The sequence below is a fragment of the Pholcus phalangioides genome, unplaced genomic scaffold (assembly GCF_987345545.1).
Source record: "Pholcus phalangioides strain wild (caught in Gottingen) unplaced genomic scaffold, Ppha-v1.0 ptg000001l_1, whole genome shotgun sequence".
Classification (NCBI taxonomy): domain Eukaryota; kingdom Metazoa; phylum Arthropoda; class Arachnida; order Araneae; family Pholcidae; genus Pholcus; species Pholcus phalangioides.
The window spans coordinates 269171-291025 of record NW_028301594.1 but is presented as its reverse complement, the minus strand read 5'-3'; the positions used below and the strand labels follow the sequence as shown (position 1 = coordinate 291025).

The following is a 21855-nucleotide window of genomic DNA, read 5'->3' as shown; positions in this document are numbered from 1 at the left end:
TGAAGTCCAATGAATAAGTTAAAAACCTTCAGAGTATATGTGATAATGAAATTTGAAACCACAGGATTGTTGGCTATTTGTCCTGGAAGAGGAAGAAAACCTGTTTCTATAGACTCAGTACAGGAGGTTTCGCTTCAGGTGGAAGAGGATAGAGTTTCAAATTCTTGTGGTAGCACTAGTGTCAGCACCATGTTTAATTGTCCATAAGATCATGCGGAATATTCTCCGATATTATCTGTACAAGCTTTCACTTGTGCAGCGGTTGCTTCCACATGATTATGATGCTCGAATCTGGTTCTCACTGCAGTTTCTAGCTTGCGTTGAGGTCGATTCAGAATGGTCTTGGAATATCCTCTGGGCAGACTAAGTGCATTTTCACTTGGATGGTGCAGTCAATACTCACAACTGCCAAATTTGGGAACCAGAAAATCTGCACGCTATCTTAGAGGTTCCGTTGCATTCACTAAAAGTAGCGGTATGGTGTGGATTTACTGTATCATTTATTCTTGGTTCCCTATTTCTGAGAAGTTACGTTCTACAGGTCCAGTGACATGTTCGATCACCGGGGAGCAATATGCATTGCTGTTACAAAACAAAATTGTTCTGGCTCTGCAAGCATATCACTGCTTTGCCGACATAACCTTTATGCAAAAAGGAGCTCCTCCACACATTGCAGTGTGTGTTAAGAATGTTCTTAAAACACATTTTACAGAAGAATGTGTCATCAGCTGGCACTTCCCTAATCTATGGCCTCCTCGGACCTTAACCCATGCAATTTTTGGCTTTGGGGGTATTTGAAACCTCCGATAAGTAGTGACAATCCAAGATGTTTACCTGACCTTAAAGGCAGCATTTCACAGCATGTGCTGAACATTTTCTCGCACGCACTTCGGTCAGTTGTGAACATGCCATGCGATTTCACATGGTATCTGAAAATGATGGCCATCATGTGGAACATGTTTTGTTGCAGTATCAATTGTAAAAGTGTTTAACAATTGTTAAAATTGTAAACTTTTGCCTAAACGTGTCATTTCTTAATAAAACGCCCTCTGGTGGCGACATGTGCAACTAATTTTTTTCCCCCCAAACAAATTTCCATCACTTCATTAAGTCCTCCAAACTTGCAGTTCCATTGCAATTTTTGTTCCTCTACTAAGAACCCTCGGTTTTAGGACCGAGTTTGTTGGTCTATTAACAGAACACCCTGTGTGTGTATATATATATATATATATATATATTTATTTATTTATTTTTCAGGTAATGTTTGTGCAATAAAATATTTTCTTTTTTTGTATTATAGATAAGTAAGACTGCAAAATCCAGACGGAAAGTTACAGCTTTAGAATACATTGACATGCATATAGATAAAGGGTGTCACAATTATGGACAAAATTTGACTTATCAGTTTATGCTTCAGCACAAAACTACTTTGCAAGAAGAAAGCTACAAGAAACATAAATTGCTTATGTGAGTTCATAGAATATTGCAATTTTTTTTTATTTAGCATGTAAACTATAAATGTTAAATTGTTAAATTCACTGTCTTGTTTAACCAAGAAAAGAAAGCTTTCTGAACTATGGGATACTATCCACCTTGAAGACATGTATTGCAATTCTTTGCTTATGCTTTTACCCCAGGTTAGCATCACCAGACTAAAATAATGAATCTAAACTAGAACGATTACACTATACTTATATTTATTTCTACGTATAAGGGGTAACTTATTATGTGTTACGAAAGTGATGTGTGTAATAAATTACCTTCTTGCACTATTAATGGATACTGAAAATAAAGTTAGATAAATTCTTTTTAAAGTGCTTGTTAGTATATTTCTTACAATCACTTCTTGCTCACTTAAGTGAATTCATAAATATAATTCAAGACCACAACAGGCAAAATGCCCAACTAGGTGGCCAAGAAAAAGATGCCCATAACAAATATGGAAATTATATATTTTCAAAATACAGCAACCCTAGTTAAAAATGCAATTATAAAAACTATATATACATGATAAAATATTATATAATGCCCATAAAAAATATTTATAGTCGTCTTATTCTAAGTATGAATAGCTTCTTGATTCACCCCGATGTGTTTATCGTATTTCTTTTTAAATGTGCCACACACAATTGTGTTAGAATTCATTACCCTCGGAATAAGCTATTCCATTTATTTACAACCCTATTAGACAAAAAATTCCCTGCGACACCATAACCTGGAATTGTCCCTTACCAGTAGAACCAGTTTACCAATTAGTACGCAATATTCTTCACTGTGTTGTAAAAATTACAGAAAGAAAAGAAAAATTTTTACAGAAAGAAAATTGAAAATATATATACAGTTTGACCTACTTGTAACAAAAGTCATGAAAAACAGTGAAAATAGCTGTTATGTCTCGATAAGCAATATAATATTCATAGGAAATGAAAAAATTTTGTTATCTGTGAAAATTGTTATATTCGTGTTCATTACAAGTAAGTCTGACTGTATTTTCTTTTCCTTTTTTTTTACTTTTGATGTATATGGCAAACATTACACAACATGATAAACCAAGTCTAAGTTACATTTCACTAAAAAGAATGATTGGCAAATGAACTCACAAAAATTGCCAAAATGTTTTTTGAAAAATGGGAAAAGGAAGTTTTTATTTAAAAAAAAACTGAATTCAAATTTACATTTATTTTTGACCTTTTAGTGGGCTATTAGAATCTTAACATATTATTTTTGCAATAGCATCGCAGTCTTTGAGGTTATGTGTTTCTTGCTGTTTGAAATGTTGAATCATTTCATTTCCCTTAATCTTAATATTTTGGTATTTTTCAGATTGTCCCAATTCAAAGGAAACCTAACCTACCAACTACAACTTCTGCAAATGGCTAAATCTCTAGTCACAGAATTGCAAACGGATGTTTCATATATTCGTTTTTGCATTCGCTTAGATAATTGTTGGAATTCCACCCATAGAAGTAAGATATCATCTCAATATGTTATTGCTTTTCGTTTGAAAGAACAAGAAAATATGTTTTTGATATTGGTCAAATGATACATTTCAAAACTATTGTATGTAAGTTTTTAGAATTCTAATGATATTCCTTTGTGTCTTATTTTGTAAAACAAATAATTTGTTCCTTTATACAGCCTGGCAGTTGTTAGACGTTCACACTCTATCACGGCAATCTCCATACCCTGGCACAAAAATAGTCAGATTTCCAGTGCCAGATAAATATGTTCCATGGGAAGTGCATTGGCACTATTATCAGCCAGAGACATTCTCTGTGCCTGTCTCACAATTTGGAGAAACTGTTCAGCGTTTTGTTGATGATTTGGATTTTCTTCAGTAAGTTCTGCTTCATTAATAATTAAGGAGCGATTACTTCAGATCACTGATTTTTCTGGAATCAAAAATTTATTTTCGTCATGAGTATCACAAAAATTCATCTTTAAGATTTCTGTCATAATTTGAAGTTCTGAAGAGCTTAATGTAGTAAATACATGATCTCAATGTTGCATAAATCAAATTCATTGAGAGCAGAGTTCTCAATAATTGTATGAATTTGCTTCTCAATAAAGATTTTTCCTGAAAATAAATTTTCTTCATGCAGTCAAACAGCTATTTTCAGTGAAGGATAGGCAGTACACCTGCATACATTGGATGAACGCAGGTGTCGAAAAGATATGATTGACGTGTTCAAAATTTTCAATGGGATGGATAGGATGGACCATGAACTTTTAGTACACCGCCAATCAACTGCTTTTACAAGGGAACACCAGTATCGATTGGTAAGGGACAATGCGAGGTTATGGTGTCGCAGGGAATTTTTCTCTAATAGGGTTGTTAATAAATGGAATAGCTTACCCCCGGAGGTAGTAAATTGTAACACAATTGACACGTTTAAAAAGAAATACGATAAACATGTTGGGGTAAATCGAGAAGCTATCCATACTTAGAATAAGACAACCATAAATACATTATGGGCATTGTATAGTATTTTATCATGTATATATATTTTAGTTATTGTTTATAATTTTAGTTTTTAATTGGGTTGCTGTATTTTTGAAATATATGACATCCATATTTGTTATGGGCATCTTTTTCTCAGCCACCTCGTTGGGCATTTTGCCTGTTGTGGCGTTCTGTTTATATTTGTATATTAATTAAAAAGAAAATCACTATGTAATAGGTACTCGATAGTTTGTGTATTAGTTGTGTTTTGAGTTCAAGTTTCAAATTTGAGCTTTGTCTTAAGCAGATAGTCTTGTATCTTCTAAGTAGCTTCTTTGAGCTAAAAATTCTAGTCATGAGTTTAGAATAACTTTTAAAATTGACAAAACAAAATGCTCTGTCATCTAAGTCAACAGTACCAAACCTTTATAGGGTTGAAAGTGCATGTATAATTTTTCCTTGAGGACGACTGGTGGAAATAATCAAATTTATTGCCAAAAAGATTACTTCATGAACTGTAACATAATTGCAGCAGTTATTACATAGCAGCAACTTGTTAGTCATTCCTGAGTGCCAAAAAGAAAACCACAGCCGGTGCAGAACTGGGAATCACTTCAAAGAACTGTAAAAATATTTTTCTTCAAATACACTCAGTTTTAGTTTTTTTAATACATTATATCTTATCTTCATCAATCCTGTATAAATCCTTAATAAATATATTATAATGTTGTTGTGATAAAATGACCAATCAGAATTTTATCATGCATTTCCTTATAGTGAATTCCATCAACAATATTTTCCTTTTCACATTCCAGAGAATCAAAAAGCCATTCACATACATCAGTAATTCGCTGGAATATGAATTACGTTGACTTCAAACAAGTTTACAGAGGTCGGCAATCTTGGATTCCAGATGCTGATATGCCTATGGTATATAAATTGAAAAATGGTTGTCCTCGGTGAGTTTACGGTTTAAATTTTTTCCCATTGAGTCTTGAATAAAATACAGCTTCAAAAGATGTGGAATGTATGTTTATTTTTCGTATTTCACTAAAATGTATTTCATGTTGGCCTTTAAAAACTTAAAATAATATAAAATAATTAATAATAGTAAAATAATTCAGAGATATTAATTTATTTTCTCTCACTTCTTTGTGAACTGCATGAATTAATGTGTCGCTTTCAAATTCAGATGTGTATCATAACGTTGTATTCGTGAAGGAATTGTAGTGAAACCCCCTTTTTTTTTCAGACTCCAGCCGGACAAAAAAAAATATATTTTTTTTTCATGAAAGAGGGGGTGACCGTTAATCAGGGGTTAAGGGGAAATGCTGAATTTATTATAAATTTAATTTTATTGTACAAGGGAAATTATTATTTTGTGTAAAAGAAGGATAACCCTTAGAAGGGGATTTGACTGTAATTCTAAACATGGATTTATCTGCTGACCTTAGGCCGATATTATTTTCTTTGAATGGGTTTAATGTTTTTTAATTATGTTAATTATTTTATTTTTTTTTTCATTGAAATTTTATGCTCTTATTATTACCAGTATGCTGTATTGTGCATTGATGCTTACAGAATTTATCATACTAGCTGTTACCTGTGGCTTTGCTCGCTGGATTTTGTAATCTAAAAATTCCCTCTTAAGACCCCTTTAGGAGTTGAATTTCGAAAAATTCCTTTTAATGAGACTACATTATAAAATAAAACTACTGACCAAATTTCAAATTTATAGCTTCAGCTTTTCTCTATATAAAATTGAAGTCCCCCTTATGACCCCTTCAGAGATTGAATTTCGAAAAATCATTTCTTAGGAAGTTTCTACGTTGCAAAATGAAACTACTCACTAAATTTCATATTTATAGCTTCAGGGGTTCTGGCTTGGCAATGGTTTCCATACATGAAATTTGAACCCCTTATGGCCTGGGGTCACTCCCCTTCCTTAGGGATAGAGTTAAAGAAATCCCTTCTTGTGAGGTGAGTCTCTACACTATGAAATAAAACTGACTAAATTTCATATTTATAGCTTCAGCGGTTTCAGCTTAGTGATGATGAATCATTCAGGGCATGTCACTATATATATATAGGCTTGTTTTTATATGACCTAATTTAAATTTGAATTAGAAGAAAAGAAGATCTTGTAAAATATTTATTAAACTTTTGTACACTTTGAAGATAAAGTTTCTGAATCATCTTTGACATTTTTTAGTACCCCCCCCCCCCCCCCCCCACAATCAAAAACGTCCATGAATTCTCAAGATGGGATTATTTTGACCCTTGTTGATTTCTATAGTTTAACGTTAAAAAAGCTATTAATAATAAAATGATAAATGTTAGTATAATTCAATTTTATTTTGAAATCATGTATATGTATGTCATTGTATAATTACACAGGTCTACAAAAAATACTTTCTGGAAGTTTTTTTAGTTTTGATAACTGATTTTTATAATTTTCAGTGCTGATTCCAAAAATGCAGTGTAATATACATTTTTTTTTTTTTTTTTGTCATGTAAGGTTTTTTTCACAAAACGATTTCATATTTTGGGAGAAATTACTTGAATCCAAATATTTGAGAATTTTTATTTTATCACCTTATAAATGCATACTTCACATTTATATATTAGCTCTGCCTTAGGCCCTAAAATCAATTAAATATCTTTTGCAATGATTTACTATATCTATTTATAATGTGATTTGTGTTTCGTTTTTTTTGTGTGTAATTTGTGTATGTTGCTGATACATTGCCATTGAAATTTGATTTTAGAGCCCATCTGATAAAACCAATGCCAGATTCAGAATCAGCAACCCCAAAATCACCAAATTATCTTTCACATTGACTTACTGTATTTGTTTATAACACACAGTTTCAATGTGGTTTGTATGCTGCTTGTTCAATACTACTGAAATTTAATTTTCACTCCATCTCAAAAACTATATGATGGATGATGGAATTTTTTAATTATTTTTCCAGTAATTACATCTGAAAAACTATAAAAAACTCTATTTTTAAGAAAGCTTTTTCATTGCAGACCGGTGCTATTTATTATTGATTATTAAATTTCTAGAACATTTGTGGGTGATTAAAATTACAATTGAAACAATCCAAACTTATTAAAAATACAAAACAAAGTATAAAAAAAGTAATTTTTTGCTCAGTTTTCTTGTAAATTGATTTAATATCTGCTTTTTTTTATTCAACTCTAAATATTGAAAACAGGTTTGTGAGAAATGACAACTTGTGTTTTACCAATGTTTCATCCTATTTTCACCTACCTATCTCACTATTTTTGAAATAAATGTGTGAACAAATAATATGAATTGTTATATATATACGATAGGCTATTCTAAGATTTTCTAATTGCTAATCATTATTTATCACTCAGAAATCCAATGGGTAGAACCGGATTGAGTGGTAGAGGATCTTTGTATCAATTTGGACCCAATCATCATGTGTATTTCATAATCACAAGGTAAGTGTTGTGTGTATAAATGTGAGATTTTCTTGAAAAAAATTTTTTTGGTAATATCAATATACATATATCAATGTCAATATCAATTTGTTATATCAATATACAGTCAGATTCCCCCTTTGAAAAGAGCTCGCTTTTAGCAGAACTCTTGATTTAACAAATAGATTAATGCATTTTGTTTGATAGCATGCTAATTGTATGACAGTTCTGTCATTTTTAGCAAGCAGGTTTTTCAAGGTAGCTCAGATTTAATGTGCAGTTTGAAAGGGAAAGGTTTGTAACATACACTGTCACCTCTGTCAAATTTCACTACCGTATTCTCTTGTGTAGTGCTTGGCTAAGCAATAGTGAATAAATAAATAACTTATATGAAAAAATAAGAATGAAAAATAAATGCAAGGCAAACCACAAAGTCATTTGAGTAGCTTTTGCCACTTTCTCATAATATGCAGGTAATACATTGATGAGGGATAAATGTCAATAATTTAATTTGGATAAATTAAAATTTACAAATAATTGGAAAAATCAAATAGTTTAATGAAAGACCTGTCACCCCATAAAGTTTGTTGTCATTGTGCAGGAACAGTAACACTTCATCTAGAAAAGGGGGATAAGAATAAGAAAGAAGATAAGAAATAGACCAATCTGAATTTTTTAAAATGGCTGTACAGCCCTCGCTCCATTTCCAATACAGACTCTAGAGGTTTGAGTGTGAAGATCATTAGAAGAGTTTTTCCTTTCCTGTGTTTTTAATTTTTTGAAGAAAAAATTTCCAAAAGCATAGCTTTAATTGTCAAAGATAACATAAAAATCCTGAAGTTGCTAGAAAAGGTGAAAGAAAATATTTTGCGCATCTAATATCTCAGTACTGTGTAATATATACTTGCTATAAGCACTTCATTTTATTTTTTTTACTTTGAATGTAGTTTAGCGAGTGACTAAATTTAATGAGCATTTTTTCTGAAAATGAGCTTCACATTTCATTATAGTAGCTTCATTCATTATAAATGGGATCAACTATACAGCTATATCAGCTGTATAGTTGATCTACTATATCAACTATACAGCTACTGTACAGCTATTTTTTCCTAAATACTGCATGGAATATATTTATTTTAATTTTAGTAAAAAATTTCATTTTTTTAAAATTTGTTTTTAATTTAGTTCTTAATATTCTTTGATGATGATAATAATAATAATGTATTGTTTTCTGGTAAGTGAATGGACAATTCAAAAAAAAATCTCTAACTTTTGAAGTAGTGTATAATATAAGGGTCATTAAACATTTTAGGATAGAAACATCATTTAGATGTTTTTTCTCAACAATATTGGTTTGTAGTTTCCATTGCAAAGTGTTTTCTGACAAAAGAAACTTTTTAAGAATTTATTTTTCTTTTCAATTTACCAAAAATCTGAGCAAACTGAAAAAATTTTGGTGGCATCTTTAGCATTCTCAGTGTAAACAACCCAAATTGCATGAACACAGAAACACAGAATCATACAAAGGTAGATTCTAGCTACCTTTCTAGCTTCTTCACCTAGAAAGGTAGAAGTATAGAATCTAGAATTCCTAGATTCTAGCTTCTTCACCGTATTCTAGCAATTATGCATGAGCAATTCTTAATGCTATACTAAAAAAAAAACCATATATGGAATAATGAGGGTATGCAGAGAAGATCACTTATCAGTATGTGAGGTTTCAACTATGATACTGAAATCATTGGAAAATATTTTTTATTGTAAGATCATATATGTGTTGGCAGCGAATATGAAGATTATAGAAAAGAAGTAGTTGAATCAGACATGTGTGTAATGCTACTGATATCTGTTAAGAACGACTTTATAAGGTGAAGTAACTTGATAAAATGAGCAAGCCTAATTTTGGCAACGCCTTTAACAACTAATTTTATAGGCAGGGTGACATTAAAAAGAAATTTAATTTTATATTATAAACATTATATATACACTGGGTTGAAAGATTAATCAATTAGTTTTACTGACTATAAATGTCAATCAATATAATTCAAGTTGTTCGAGGATGTCACTCTCCGCTGTCCGTACGAAGGTTTTTAGCTGCTGGTTGATGCGAAGATATATTTAGGAAAGAGAGAAAATTCAAGTTGTCATGCGGGGAATCAAACCCACATCCTCTCACTTGCCGGGTGAGCACCGTAGATCAGTGTTTCTCAACCGCCCGGCCCGGACATCAAACTGGGCCGCCACAGAGAGCAACAGGCCTTCAACTGTAAAATCTTCAAACATTACACTTCATTCATAGTTCAAAAAATATGTGGTAGATGACAGCATTATAACAAGCATTACACATAAACAAGCTTCCCATTAGGTTCATAACACGGACACGCACATTCCAACATGTACCAATTCGTTAGACGTTCCGCAGAGGAATATGGACAAGGTACATGTGTGGTTTAGTAGTAGTAGTCAAACTGGGCCGTGTGTGGCTCACTGTTTCATTTTTATCCAATTATTTTTCATTAGTGATATGTATAACTAGGACTTCCATTCACAAAAAAAAGAAATAAACTGGGCCGTGGGCTTCAGAATGTTGAAGAACCACTAGATCTTCATATACCTTCATATGGGTAACGGAAAGTGACATCATCCTTGGATAAGTTGCCATCTGGTGGCAATGTCAGCAGGTAGAAGCTTTGGCCTGAATTAGGTCCGACCGCCCATGTGCGGTCCGGTCCCCTTCAGTGTACATGAGCTCCAAGGAAAGATAGAGATATACATTGCCTGTGTAGTCTAGTGCACTCACTCGGCAAGTGAGAGGACGTGGGTTCGATTCCTCGCATGGGCACTTGAATTTTCTCTTTACTAAATATATCTTCACATCAGCCAGCTGTTAAAAACTTTCATTATTCAAGTTGCAAATACATAGGTTGATTTTTTTTAATAGTGCTGTAGTGATGCCGTCCAATGGACCTAGGCAATGTCCTTGATATTACAGGTATAAAGGCCACAAATATTATGGCCATATATATATATATATATATATAGTCTATTTGTGGCGTTTATACCTGTAGTATCATATATATATATATATAAGTTAAATACGTACCCTCCGTTAGAGCAAAAGTACTCGCCCTTCCCAACCATGCATGTGCATAGTGATAACTGGAATAAGAACAGCTGTGAACGAGGTGTCAGAATACAATCGTAATGTTTTCAAAGCAAGAGCAGAGGAGCTGATTAAAAAGTGATTGTACTAGAGGTCGCAATGCATAACAGTGTCACCAAAACTACTGTCATTCATTGTGACCTCTAACACATCAAATTTTTAATTAGCTCATCTACTCTTGCTTTGAAAACATTGTGACAGGCACTCCAACCCGGCTCGTCCACAACCGTTCTATTCTTGCTATTCCTACACATGCAGGGGGGGGGGGGGAAGTGAGTTCGTTTGCTCTGCGAAAGGGTATGCATTTAACTTACTTGTAGTATAAATGACATAGCCTGACTCAGTTTCATGGCGTCACTACAGCACTCTTGCCACTATTAGAAAAAAATCAACACATGTAATTTTAATTTTTATAATCAATTAAAATGTCAGTATTCTAATTAAAAATTTCGTGAAAAATTTATAATCTTGCATTGCTTTTGAATTTAGATGGAACAATACAAAATCAAGTTATCTTGACTTTGTTGAATGCTACAATAACGAAACCAATCAGTATTCAATACCTGGGGTAAGCTTATACTTTTTTTACGTTTTATTTTATAGAACTTTATAGAGGCAAAAAAAAAAAAAATTCAATGTCTGTCAAGTATATTTTTCAGATTTTTTCTGAAACTTAAAAACGAATCATATATATATTGAGCTATTATAATTACCCATACATGTATAATTAGCCTACATAATATAATTACCCATATACTTTTCTAAGTGCATCAATTTTTTTTCTTCACATATTTATAATTCTTACTTTTTTAATTACATTATATGTGGTTTATATTTATGTTACATTTTGCATATAACTATAATTTTTCATAGGTTATAATTATGTTATGTGGTGATTTTATCATCATTGTTGAAGAGATTTGATCATGTATTCTGGGATTTTTAAATTCTCATTTACCTAAGAAACCTTTGGTCAAACACCTAGGGAAACCTCCTGTGCTATGTCAAACTTGTATTTTCATTCTCATGTGTATTGTGTTAAAAAATTTGTAATGTGGATCTCTATAGAAAACATAGAATTCCATATTGTATTACCTAACAGGATGCAAAATGTTATGAAATACTGAAACTCTTATTCTATTCAGTTTTTTCCTTAGCTGTTGTCCAAATGGTAATCTTATGAAATAAATATTAATAAAGTGTGGAGGAGATCGCAGGCAAAAAGCCACATTAATTAACATCTGTGCTGCATGCCTGTAACAGCACTTAAATCAGGACAACAAACTTTTGCACAATTTTCAATGTTGTTACACCTGACTGCAGTTACATACAATTTATGGATCAATATGTGATATGTGACACATTTAGTGATATTCTGCTAATGTTTATGTGAAAATACATTTCAGCATTATGGCATGTATTTTCACATAAAAATTAGCAGAATATCACTAAATATGTCACATATTGATCCATAAATTGTATGTAACTAGTCAGGTCTAATGACACTGAAAATTGTGCAAAAGTTTGTTGTCATGACCTAAGTGCTGTTACAATCGAGGTCGGAGGGTTTACTTTTTTCGAAGAAAAATTGCAATAAGATGCAATCATGTACAGTGCATGTTGCTCATTGTGATCACATCAGGACTTGGGTTTCTGATAACAATAACCGATTGCTGACAGAATTCAAAAGAAATCTGAAAGCAAATACAATGACCATCAGTTCAGTTCAAACTGGGACGATTGCGTGTTCGGATCAAACAGGACATAGAAAAATGAGACAACTGAATTGTTTTCCACATAACTGGTTGTAAAATGCTTATATAGTCGTGCCATCTTTTTTCTTATATTGTTCTGAAATCAAGTTGAATTTCTGTATATTTTATTATTATTCAGCCACTAATGAGAAATTCGTTTGTGTTTTACAAATTACTATATTTTTTAAATGCCACGATATATAGATCCATATTCCATAGATGCCCAAAGAAAGTGTTTTGGCATAGTAATTGTGAATCTGGCCAACTGAAAGAAACTGACCAAGATCTGAAGGAAGGGTTTTTTTTACATCACATTAATTCATCCCCACTATAGGCAGACCCTTGCAAAAGTAGTTTCATGTGGACATAAATTATAACAGCTACTACTGCCCGAATAGGGCACCTTTTTAATCTTACAGCATAGTTTCTCAAACTTTTCATTCCATTGCTCCCTTCTTCAGAAATCTTTTTCTCTCATCCGCCCCCCCCCCCAACTCAAGTGAACCCATACGATACTATGTTAAATCTGTAGCTTCTATCGCCCCCTGGACCATTCTATCGCCCACTTTGGGAAACACTGTTCTGCAGTCTTGCAGATTAATAATGATAACTTATGGGAAAAAAGTCTGGTTTTCCACATTAACTTCAAAATGTGCAAAAGACAACTTTTGACAAAAGAAAATTGCTAACATAAACCGAAGTCTTGATAATCCTGATAAATATAAACCATTTTTTTCCTGCGTTCATATATTGGTCTGTTCCATACTTAGCAAAGGTGATAGTAATACCAGGAGAATAACATTATCTGTGATTTTAATAAGCAAGATCTACTGTAACACAATTTTTATAAAACACAAGTTTTTCGATAAAAAACTTCATTGAAGAAAACAAAATTTTTGTTCAAAAAATCTGGAAGGATAAAATTGCAGAAAAATATGCCAATGTCTCGTTTTTCTTTGACGTGATGGGTCATGTCAAAGAGGAGTGAGTCAGAGCATCAAACATGCAATGAATCTCTTTTTATCATTAAGTATCAATAGAACAGCAGACAAACATTGTCTCAGTGTGATCAACTCTAATTCTATGATTTCGTTGGGAACAGGCCATAGAAATGAGAGCAAAATTGATGAAAAATGTGTCATTAAATCCAAGGTCATTGTATTTTCATCGATGTTGTAAGGTTTATTTGTTTTTGTTGACTTGACTCCCTTGCTTTGATCACTGCTCATCTGCAGCTTTTCAAAATAGTCTAACAGAGAATCCTCCAAAGCACCAAACAGGAACACATCAATATCCTCCGTTCACTGTGACAAAGGTTGGTGAAACACACTTTAAGAACCCCTGCTCTATGAGAATCAGTTCGCTAATTTACACCAATTATTGACTTTTTGGCTAAGGTAGGGTTAGTAATCGAGTTTGGCTGCATTATATTCTAATTCATGAGCGTATGAAATTTTATGGCTAATTAGGTTTTTAGGAAATCTTATTAAATTTTTTTTGTAGTCGTATCAAAGTTATCACGAATACCTTTTATTTTGAATATTTGTAACAATTCAAATACACCAGGGTTTGTCAAATTTCTGGTTCCATAGCAACTAAACTAATAGAGTACTCACTGTTATTTTCCTTAATTTTTTCTAGTTATTTATTGGTTTTCATCCCATAATTTTTGAAGGGCTTTGTGCGGGAAGAGAACAAGTACCACGTTATTCAAAATTGCTTTCATAAGCAATTACAGTCTGAGGCGCAATCTGAACTTGAGTCCAAGCCTGAACCTGAGTTTAAATCTGGATCAGATTGGATAGAGAAGCACAACATCATTAATGTGAGCATGGTCTACTGTTTTTTTGTTTCCGTTAATGCAGTTTAATTAATTAAATTTTCTTTTAAGAATATGTAGCGATGTAAAATTCTCAAGAATAATCTTTCGGAAAATATTCTGGTAGGACTACTATTATAAATAACTTGAAAATATTCTTATAAGTTTTTGGATGAGAATATTTTCATCTTATTTATAATGTAGTTACATATAATATCCTTGAGAATATTCTCTGGAAAGACTACTTTCATAAATTACTGGAGAATATTCTTATATAAAATAATAAGAATTATTCAGAAGTTATTAATAATAGTGCTCTTGTATATTCTCCTTGATGACAATATACAAGTATATATATAAGAATATACAAGAATATACAATATACATGTATTATAAGTAATCTCTATAAAATAACTTAAGAATGACTTGAATTATATATTGACTTATTATTTTCAATATGAATATTCTCTAGTAATTTATAATAGTAGCCCTTTGAGAGAATATTCTCAAGAATATTGAATATTCTGTGTCCCCGTCTCTTGCTGTCAAGAAGATGGGAATATTGAAGTTTATAGACCACAATATTAATAAAGTTTGACAGCAAGGCCGCTGTGGTGGTCGAGTGGTTATAGTGACGGACTCGCGATGTGAGGATCCGGGTTCGAACCCCACAGTGGTGGTCGGCTGAAGTTGGTTTTCTGTGGTTCCCAACTTCAAGGCGCAAATGTGAGCCGATCTCCCCATTAAAAAGTCTCGCCACAGAGAGCAACAGTCCTACAACGATAAATCATTCAATCATAACACTTCACTCATAGTTATAAAAACTGGTGGCAGATGGCAGCACTACACATAACATGCATTACAGAGAAACAAAAAAAAAGAAAAAGTTCACGTCAGGTTTCACTACACGTACACGCACATTCCCGCATGTACCGATTCGTTGGGGGTTCTGCGGGGGGGGGGGGGTGTAGCGGTAGTAGGTAGGGCCTCCAAAAAATGGCTTGGGGATCCATGATGTTCTTAAGTCAGCCACCTCGTTGGGCAATTTTCCTGTTGTGGCGTTGTATTTGTATAAGAAAATTAAACCAATAGGGCTGAATTGTACAACTTTTAAAGAAATGTGAGTGATACAGAATTTAAGTGTTTGTGCATTGAAGAAAACAACAGTTCTTTATCTTCTTAGAATGAAAGTGATTGCATAAGAATAGTTTCCTTTGTCAAACAACTTTGATTTAATTTCTTTTGTTGTGAACTTATTTCTGAAAATTTATCTAATTTTAAAATAATTTTTTAAGGTTTTAATCTAAAGGTTTCTAAAATCTTTATAACCAAACTTAAAACCTCTCATCATGACCAAGAATATTCTCGAACTAAAGTTGCCATTGGGGATGATTATACTAAACATTTTTTTGTTGTAAATGTTTCAGGCAATGAAAACTGATTTATATTTTGCAATATAAACAAAATTAGTAAAAAAATTTAAATTATTTAAAGGAAAAATTAATATTCTAAATTATTCTCCAATTTTTACATCCAGAGAAGATTCTCACCTCACACCTCTAAGAATATGCTATCAGAATAAAACAGCTGTATTTGATTTTGGCTAGATAAATTTCTTCAAAGAAATCTAGCTAACTATTGCAAATTTTTAAGTATCAGTAGAGATACAGTAAAACCTGTCTATAACGATACTAGATACTGTAGGGACCTATAAAAATATTGTTATAGACAGGCTATCATTATAGACAGTTTAAGCATTTGCGCATCCACTGCGTATGTACATATAATGTGCGCATGTAATAACTCATACAGTACTAATTTTATTGTGCTTATGGATTCATCTTACAAATACTCGCTTGTATAAAATATAAACTTTAAATTACTTAAACTTTTTTTAAGAACTTCGACGTTAAAATTTTAAAACTATTTTTAGTTTTTCTTCAAATGCCAATGTTTTACGCTGCATCATCGCAGATTCAAGGCTTTAATGCATGAAAGTGGAAAATAAACTTGAAAGAAATTATGTAGAGATATGAAAACAAATTAATTTAACTATATAAACACCTTTTTTGATAAATTAATTCAAGATATACAGAAGACTGGATGTTGTGAAGATATTTATTATTTCAGATGTTAGTTTTTTAAGGAAGGAAAAAACTCTTCTCTGCCTCTACCGGGAGTCGAACCCGGGTCCCTCGATTGCCGGACGAGTGCTCTGACCACTAAGCTACAGAGGAGATAGAGATTTTCCTTCGCTAGAGCGTATATATGCCGAACGGAACCGTGCAATGGACGGTGAAACCGATCAGCTAATAGCTCATGGACGACGAGCCACCAGATGGCTATATATATGACATGAATGTCGCTCTCCACTTGTTAATACAAGATATACAGAAGACTGGATGTTGTGAAGATATTTATTATTTCAGATGTTAGTTTTTTAAGGAAGGAAAAAACTCTTCTTTGCCTCTACCGGGAGTCGAACCCGGGTCCCTCGATTGCCGGACGAGTGCTCTGACCACTAAGCTACAGAGGAGATAGAGATTTTCCTTCGCTAGAGCGCATATATGCCGACCGGAACCGTGCAATGGACGGTGAAACCGATCAGCTAATACTCCACTGGAAAATACAAGGTTTTCCTTCCTTAAAAAACTAACATCTGAAATAATAAATATCTTCACAACATCCAGTCTTCTGTATATCTTGTATTAACAAGTGGAGAGCGACATTCATGTCATATATATAGCCATCTGGTGGCTCGTCGTCCATGAGCTATTAGCTGATCGGTTTCACCGTCCATTGCACGGTTCCGTTCGGCATATATACGCTCTAGCGAAGGAAAATCTCTATCTCCTCTGTAGCTTAGTGGTCAGAGCACTCGTCCGGCAATCGAGGGACCCGGGTTCGACTCCCGGTAGAGGCAGAGAAGAGTTTTTTCCTTCCTTAAAAAACTAACATCTGAAATAATAAATATCTTCACAACATCCAGTCTTCTGTATATCTTGTATTAACAAGTGGAGAGCGACATTCATGTCATATATATAGCCATCTGGTGGCTCGTCGTCCATGAGCTATTAGCTGATCGGCTTCACCGTCCATTGCACGGTTCCGTTCGGCATATATACGCTCTAGCGAAGGAAAATCTCTATCTCCTCTGTAGCTTAGTGGTCAGAGCACTCGTCCGGCAATCGAGGGACCCGGGTTCGACTCCCGGTAGAGGCAGAGAAGAGTTTTTTCCTTCCTTAAAAAACTAACATCTGAAATAATAAATATCTTCACAACATCCAGTCTTCTGTATATCTTGTATTAACAAGTGGAGAGCGACATGACAGTGCCAATCCTGAGACAGCGGTAACTCCCGCCATCCCTCTGCAATCATTTCTTATCACTCATGTGCTGCAATCTTTTGTTATCTTACAGTCTGGACTATGGGGTATCATTTTCCAAGTTAAAAAAATTAGGATATACTGTACTACCAGCTCTCTAAAGAGGCTATAGTCAAATCTCTATGTCGAATGTGTAGCAGTCGACAAAAAAGTTCAAGTTAATGTTAGATCATGATCATTGTTAGTTAAAACATGTCATACAACTGAAGATGAAGAAATTCGAAAATATCAGTTACTCTAATTCAATCATATTTAATTATTGAATGAAAATATTTAGAAATAAAAACTAGATGTACATACATTATGGAAACAGACACATACATGATACTCATATACACTGGTGTAAGAAATTAAGAGAATTTGCAGACTTGGTCGATTATCTCTAGAACTACTGTACCGATTTTAATGAAATTTGATATGTACATACATTGATACAATACAAAACAAATAACCATTCAATAATTGTGTAATACACACGCATGATCGTGCATATCACTCGTTGGAGTCGGAAGGTATGAAACAGCGGTTGCAGAATAAACAAAAAAATGGGTTTATAGAGGGTATAGTCCCCTCTTACAGATATACAGGTCTGGCAGCGTGATTTCATACTTGAAATAAGGCAGTTTATCATTTCCTGTGGTAATTGGTCCCACTCATTCAGCAACGCTGTTTTCATTCCCTGGATGGTTCCCGGAGGGGGGTTGCGAGTTGTAATTGCCTTCCCCAGAGCGTCCCAGACATGCTCTATAGGGTTAAGGTCTGGAGATCTGGCTGGCCAATCCATCTGGCGAATATCCTCACTCTCTAGAAAATCGTCGAGCACAAGAGCTCTATGTGGCCTCGCGTTATCGTCCATTGAAATGAACTCGGGGCCAACTGCACCCCTGAAAAGGCGAACATAGAGCTCCAAGACCTTATCCCTATACCTCACACCAGTCACAGTGCCTCTTTCAAAGACATGAAGAGGTGTGCGGCCATCCAACATGATGCCTGCCCAGACCATTAAACCTCCTCCGCTATAATGGTCGATTTCGCGGACATTGGAGGGTAGGTAGCGGGTCCCTGGTTCTCTCCATATGAACGTACGGTGAGAATCGGTGCTTAGGCTGAACCGGGACTCATCAGTGAAGAGAAGGTCGCCCATTGATCCATACTCCAATCTCTATGGTCTCTGCATCATGATAAATGGATTCTCCTGTCTGTAGAAGTGAGCGGGACACAAACAGCAGGTCTTCTTGCAAACAACCCTCTCTCATGAAGTCTTTTGGAAACAGTCACCCTTGATACACGGGTTCCTGTGACTGCATACAAGTCACGAGAGAGCTGAGAAGCTGTAGCACTCCTGTGTTACGCCTCACTATAATAGACAAATGGCGATCTTCTCTGGCCGTCGTGACTCTTGGACGACCTAGCCCAGGCTTTCTCTCGATGGATCCGGTATCGTGGAACTGTTTCCATAAGTTACACACGGCGCTGGGCGTTAAATTGAACTCTCTACTAATCTGGACTTGAGATTGGCCTGATTCTAGCCTCCCCACAATTCGCCACCTCATTCCATCATCTAAACGTTGGTGGTTACTCATTTTTACTGTTACAATTTGAAATTAACCGATTGCTGCAAAATAACACCAAGAAATTCGCCGAGGTGTGCTAGCGAACAAAATGCGTCTTAACTTACGCACGCTTATAAAGCCTGTTTCTCTACTGGCTCCGCCTACACACACGTGTACGCTTACGTATTTGACGTACAAGATTTGCATTTTTGTCTAGAAGCAGTGGTTTTACATTCAGTTCAGTTCTTTTCATAAAATTCGATAAAATATGCAAATTCTCTTAATTTATTTCACCAGTGTAAATGAAAAAAATTGAACTATATAAATAAAGTGTATACATAATTATTTTCTGTCAAAAACAGCAGTGACTGCTTATCTCTTCTTTCATGAGAAAGTTATTCACCTCTGGGGAATTCTTAATGAATTAATACATGCAAGACTTAGTGAGTGTGTGTACATACGCATGGCACTAATATAATTATTTTGCCAAAGTTATGCATGTTAAGAGTTATATACTGGTGACATTTCAAGTCTGCATGACAACCAAAAGTCTGTTGGTTTGCATAGTTTCCCCCATCCCACGTCAAGTCATTAAAAAATATTTTTCGGAAAAGCTTCCAGTACAAAGATGATGTAGGTGTTACGGCTTTAAATGTCCAAAATACCTATATGCTGATAGGCTTCATTCGTTGTGTTGGATGTCACATGTAGTCAATTTATTTGAATAGTTATCTGCTGATGTCTTGAGCATAATATTGTGCGCTTCTTCAATACATCATTCTCATTTCTCAAAATTTGTCTTTTTTTCAAAAATGCTCTAGAGTTGTGCGAATGAATGTTTGATTGTTTCTAATTGTTGATTAGTTCCTAATTTTCTTACAGAACTCACAAGCAAAAGTCAACTGAAATCCTATTTTATGCACTAGAACTTATAAAAAAAACTGCAGAGGAAAAAATTACCTGAACCATACATGTTTTGCAAAACAATCACGTGTGACAGGGTGGATCTAATTTATGTAAGAGAATATTGGCTTTTAAGCACATAATAGGCAGCAAGATGCTAGTACTGACCAAAATTATCACCAATTTATTCTTATAAAACTGCAAGTTATCAAGACTTTGCAGAAAAGTTGTAAAAAAATTAAATTTTGTATTTGTTGCATTTCTTTCGTAAATACAAAATGTACATATCCGAAAGTATCAGACATCCCATCTTCTGCAAGATTCATATATATAACACTGTCAAATGATTCAGCTTCATTTGTCACGTAATAGAAATTAGCACTCTTGTATGACCATTCGTTTCTTGATTTTCATATATCATGTCATCTTCACAGATTACGGGTTCCTGGTTATTATTTTTCTATAAATATAAAAAGTGAAACCTCCATAGATAATAATTTCTGTTTGGTTGCTAGTTTTTCTTCTGATAAACAATAAACTTCATAGAGAGATATTTTCTGGGCCCTGCAATACATTAAAAAAGATTTTTCTCTCTTATGTTATGCCAACATGAGCCACTGGAAAGAAACCTTTGTTGTCTCTTCTGGAATCGAACCTGGGCCCTCTTTCATACTGGGCAAGTGTGCTAAGTAGTACACCAGAAACACAACTTCCCTTCCCCTATGACATGCATTAGTATCATGATGTGCTGAATGGAGTCATTGCAGTCTCTTAACTGGCCGCTGTTTGTGGGTGTCGTGCTGGACTACCATCGTGAGGATCCAGGTTCAAACCCCACAGTGGTGGTTGGTTGAAGTTGATTTTTTGCAGTTTGAGGCACGAATATGATCAGGTTTCCCATTTGAAAAAGTCTTTCCTCAGACAGCAAGCAGGTCTACAACAAGGTACTGACATAACAAGAAAACTCAACCATCTTTACTTCAAAATATGGACCAAAATAGTGACCAAGTGAATGGACTGATGAGTGAATGACTCGTTCATACATGTACTCGCTCAGTCTGTAACTTACCCACTCACTATCAATCATTCACTCATATGGCCACTCACCTACTTGCTCTTGTCCTGGGTAAATGCGTGTTATAAGGGAAAGAAAGTTGTTTCTCCAGTGTATATATATTGGCTAGCGGAAACTTCCTATTTTGCCCATTCACAACTTTTCCAGGTTATAAGGTATTTTTGCTAATATTGAATATTGTTATAGCAAAATTTCACCGTGGCTGAATTTTACTGGTAAAATCATGCTTATAAATTTGATTATTCATTGAACTTTTACATTTTAGTTTTTCAAGGAGTATGGTGTTCCGGAAAAAGAGGTGCAATGTGAACTTATTCATTGTGGTTACATGGATGACTCGTTGAACACGGACCAGGCTTGGAAAGAAGTAGAACTCTGGCATATTCATTACCCTATGGATGCTTCTTTGGGAATACTCTTTAAGGTTATATTATTACCTTCTTTTACTTTCCAACATGAATGACCATGATCATCAACAAATGATCACATGCCCCTGGAAGAACCTATTTATTGGGTTAAAAAAACAGAAAAAGGAAATTCAGAATTAGAAACTGTAATGGAATCTTAATGTTCTGTATAATTTGAGGCACTGAAATTTTTTGAATTTCTTCCTCAAGACACTCTCCTAATTTTTTTCTGATTAGCACACTTATTTCCTGTACAAATGCCACAACAGGCAAATTGCTTAGTGAGGTGGCTGAGAAAAGATGCTCATAAAAAATATGAATGTCAAACATAACTAAAATACAGCAACCAAATACAAAAACATATATCACCAAAGAAAAAAACGAATTAAAAACTTAATG

The 21855-nt window shown here is 34.1% G+C and overlaps 1 protein-coding gene across 1 annotated transcript in view; it reads left to right on the top strand.

The window, feature by feature from the left end:
* Positions 1-21855, top strand: part of LOC149089612 (transient receptor potential cation channel subfamily M member-like 2) — a 68814-nt gene that overhangs the window by 46513 nt on the left and 446 nt on the right. The window contains exons 22-29 of the mRNA XM_089234427.1: positions 1301-1467; positions 2824-2966; positions 3139-3337; positions 4759-4902; positions 7331-7417; positions 11049-11127; positions 13989-14138; positions 21315-21473. Coding sequence (XP_089090553.1) covers positions 1301-1467; positions 2824-2966; positions 3139-3337; positions 4759-4902; positions 7331-7417; positions 11049-11127; positions 13989-14138; positions 21315-21473 — 1128 coding nt within the window. The remainder of the gene's footprint in view (positions 1-1300; positions 1468-2823; positions 2967-3138; positions 3338-4758; positions 4903-7330; positions 7418-11048; positions 11128-13988; positions 14139-21314; positions 21474-21855) is intronic.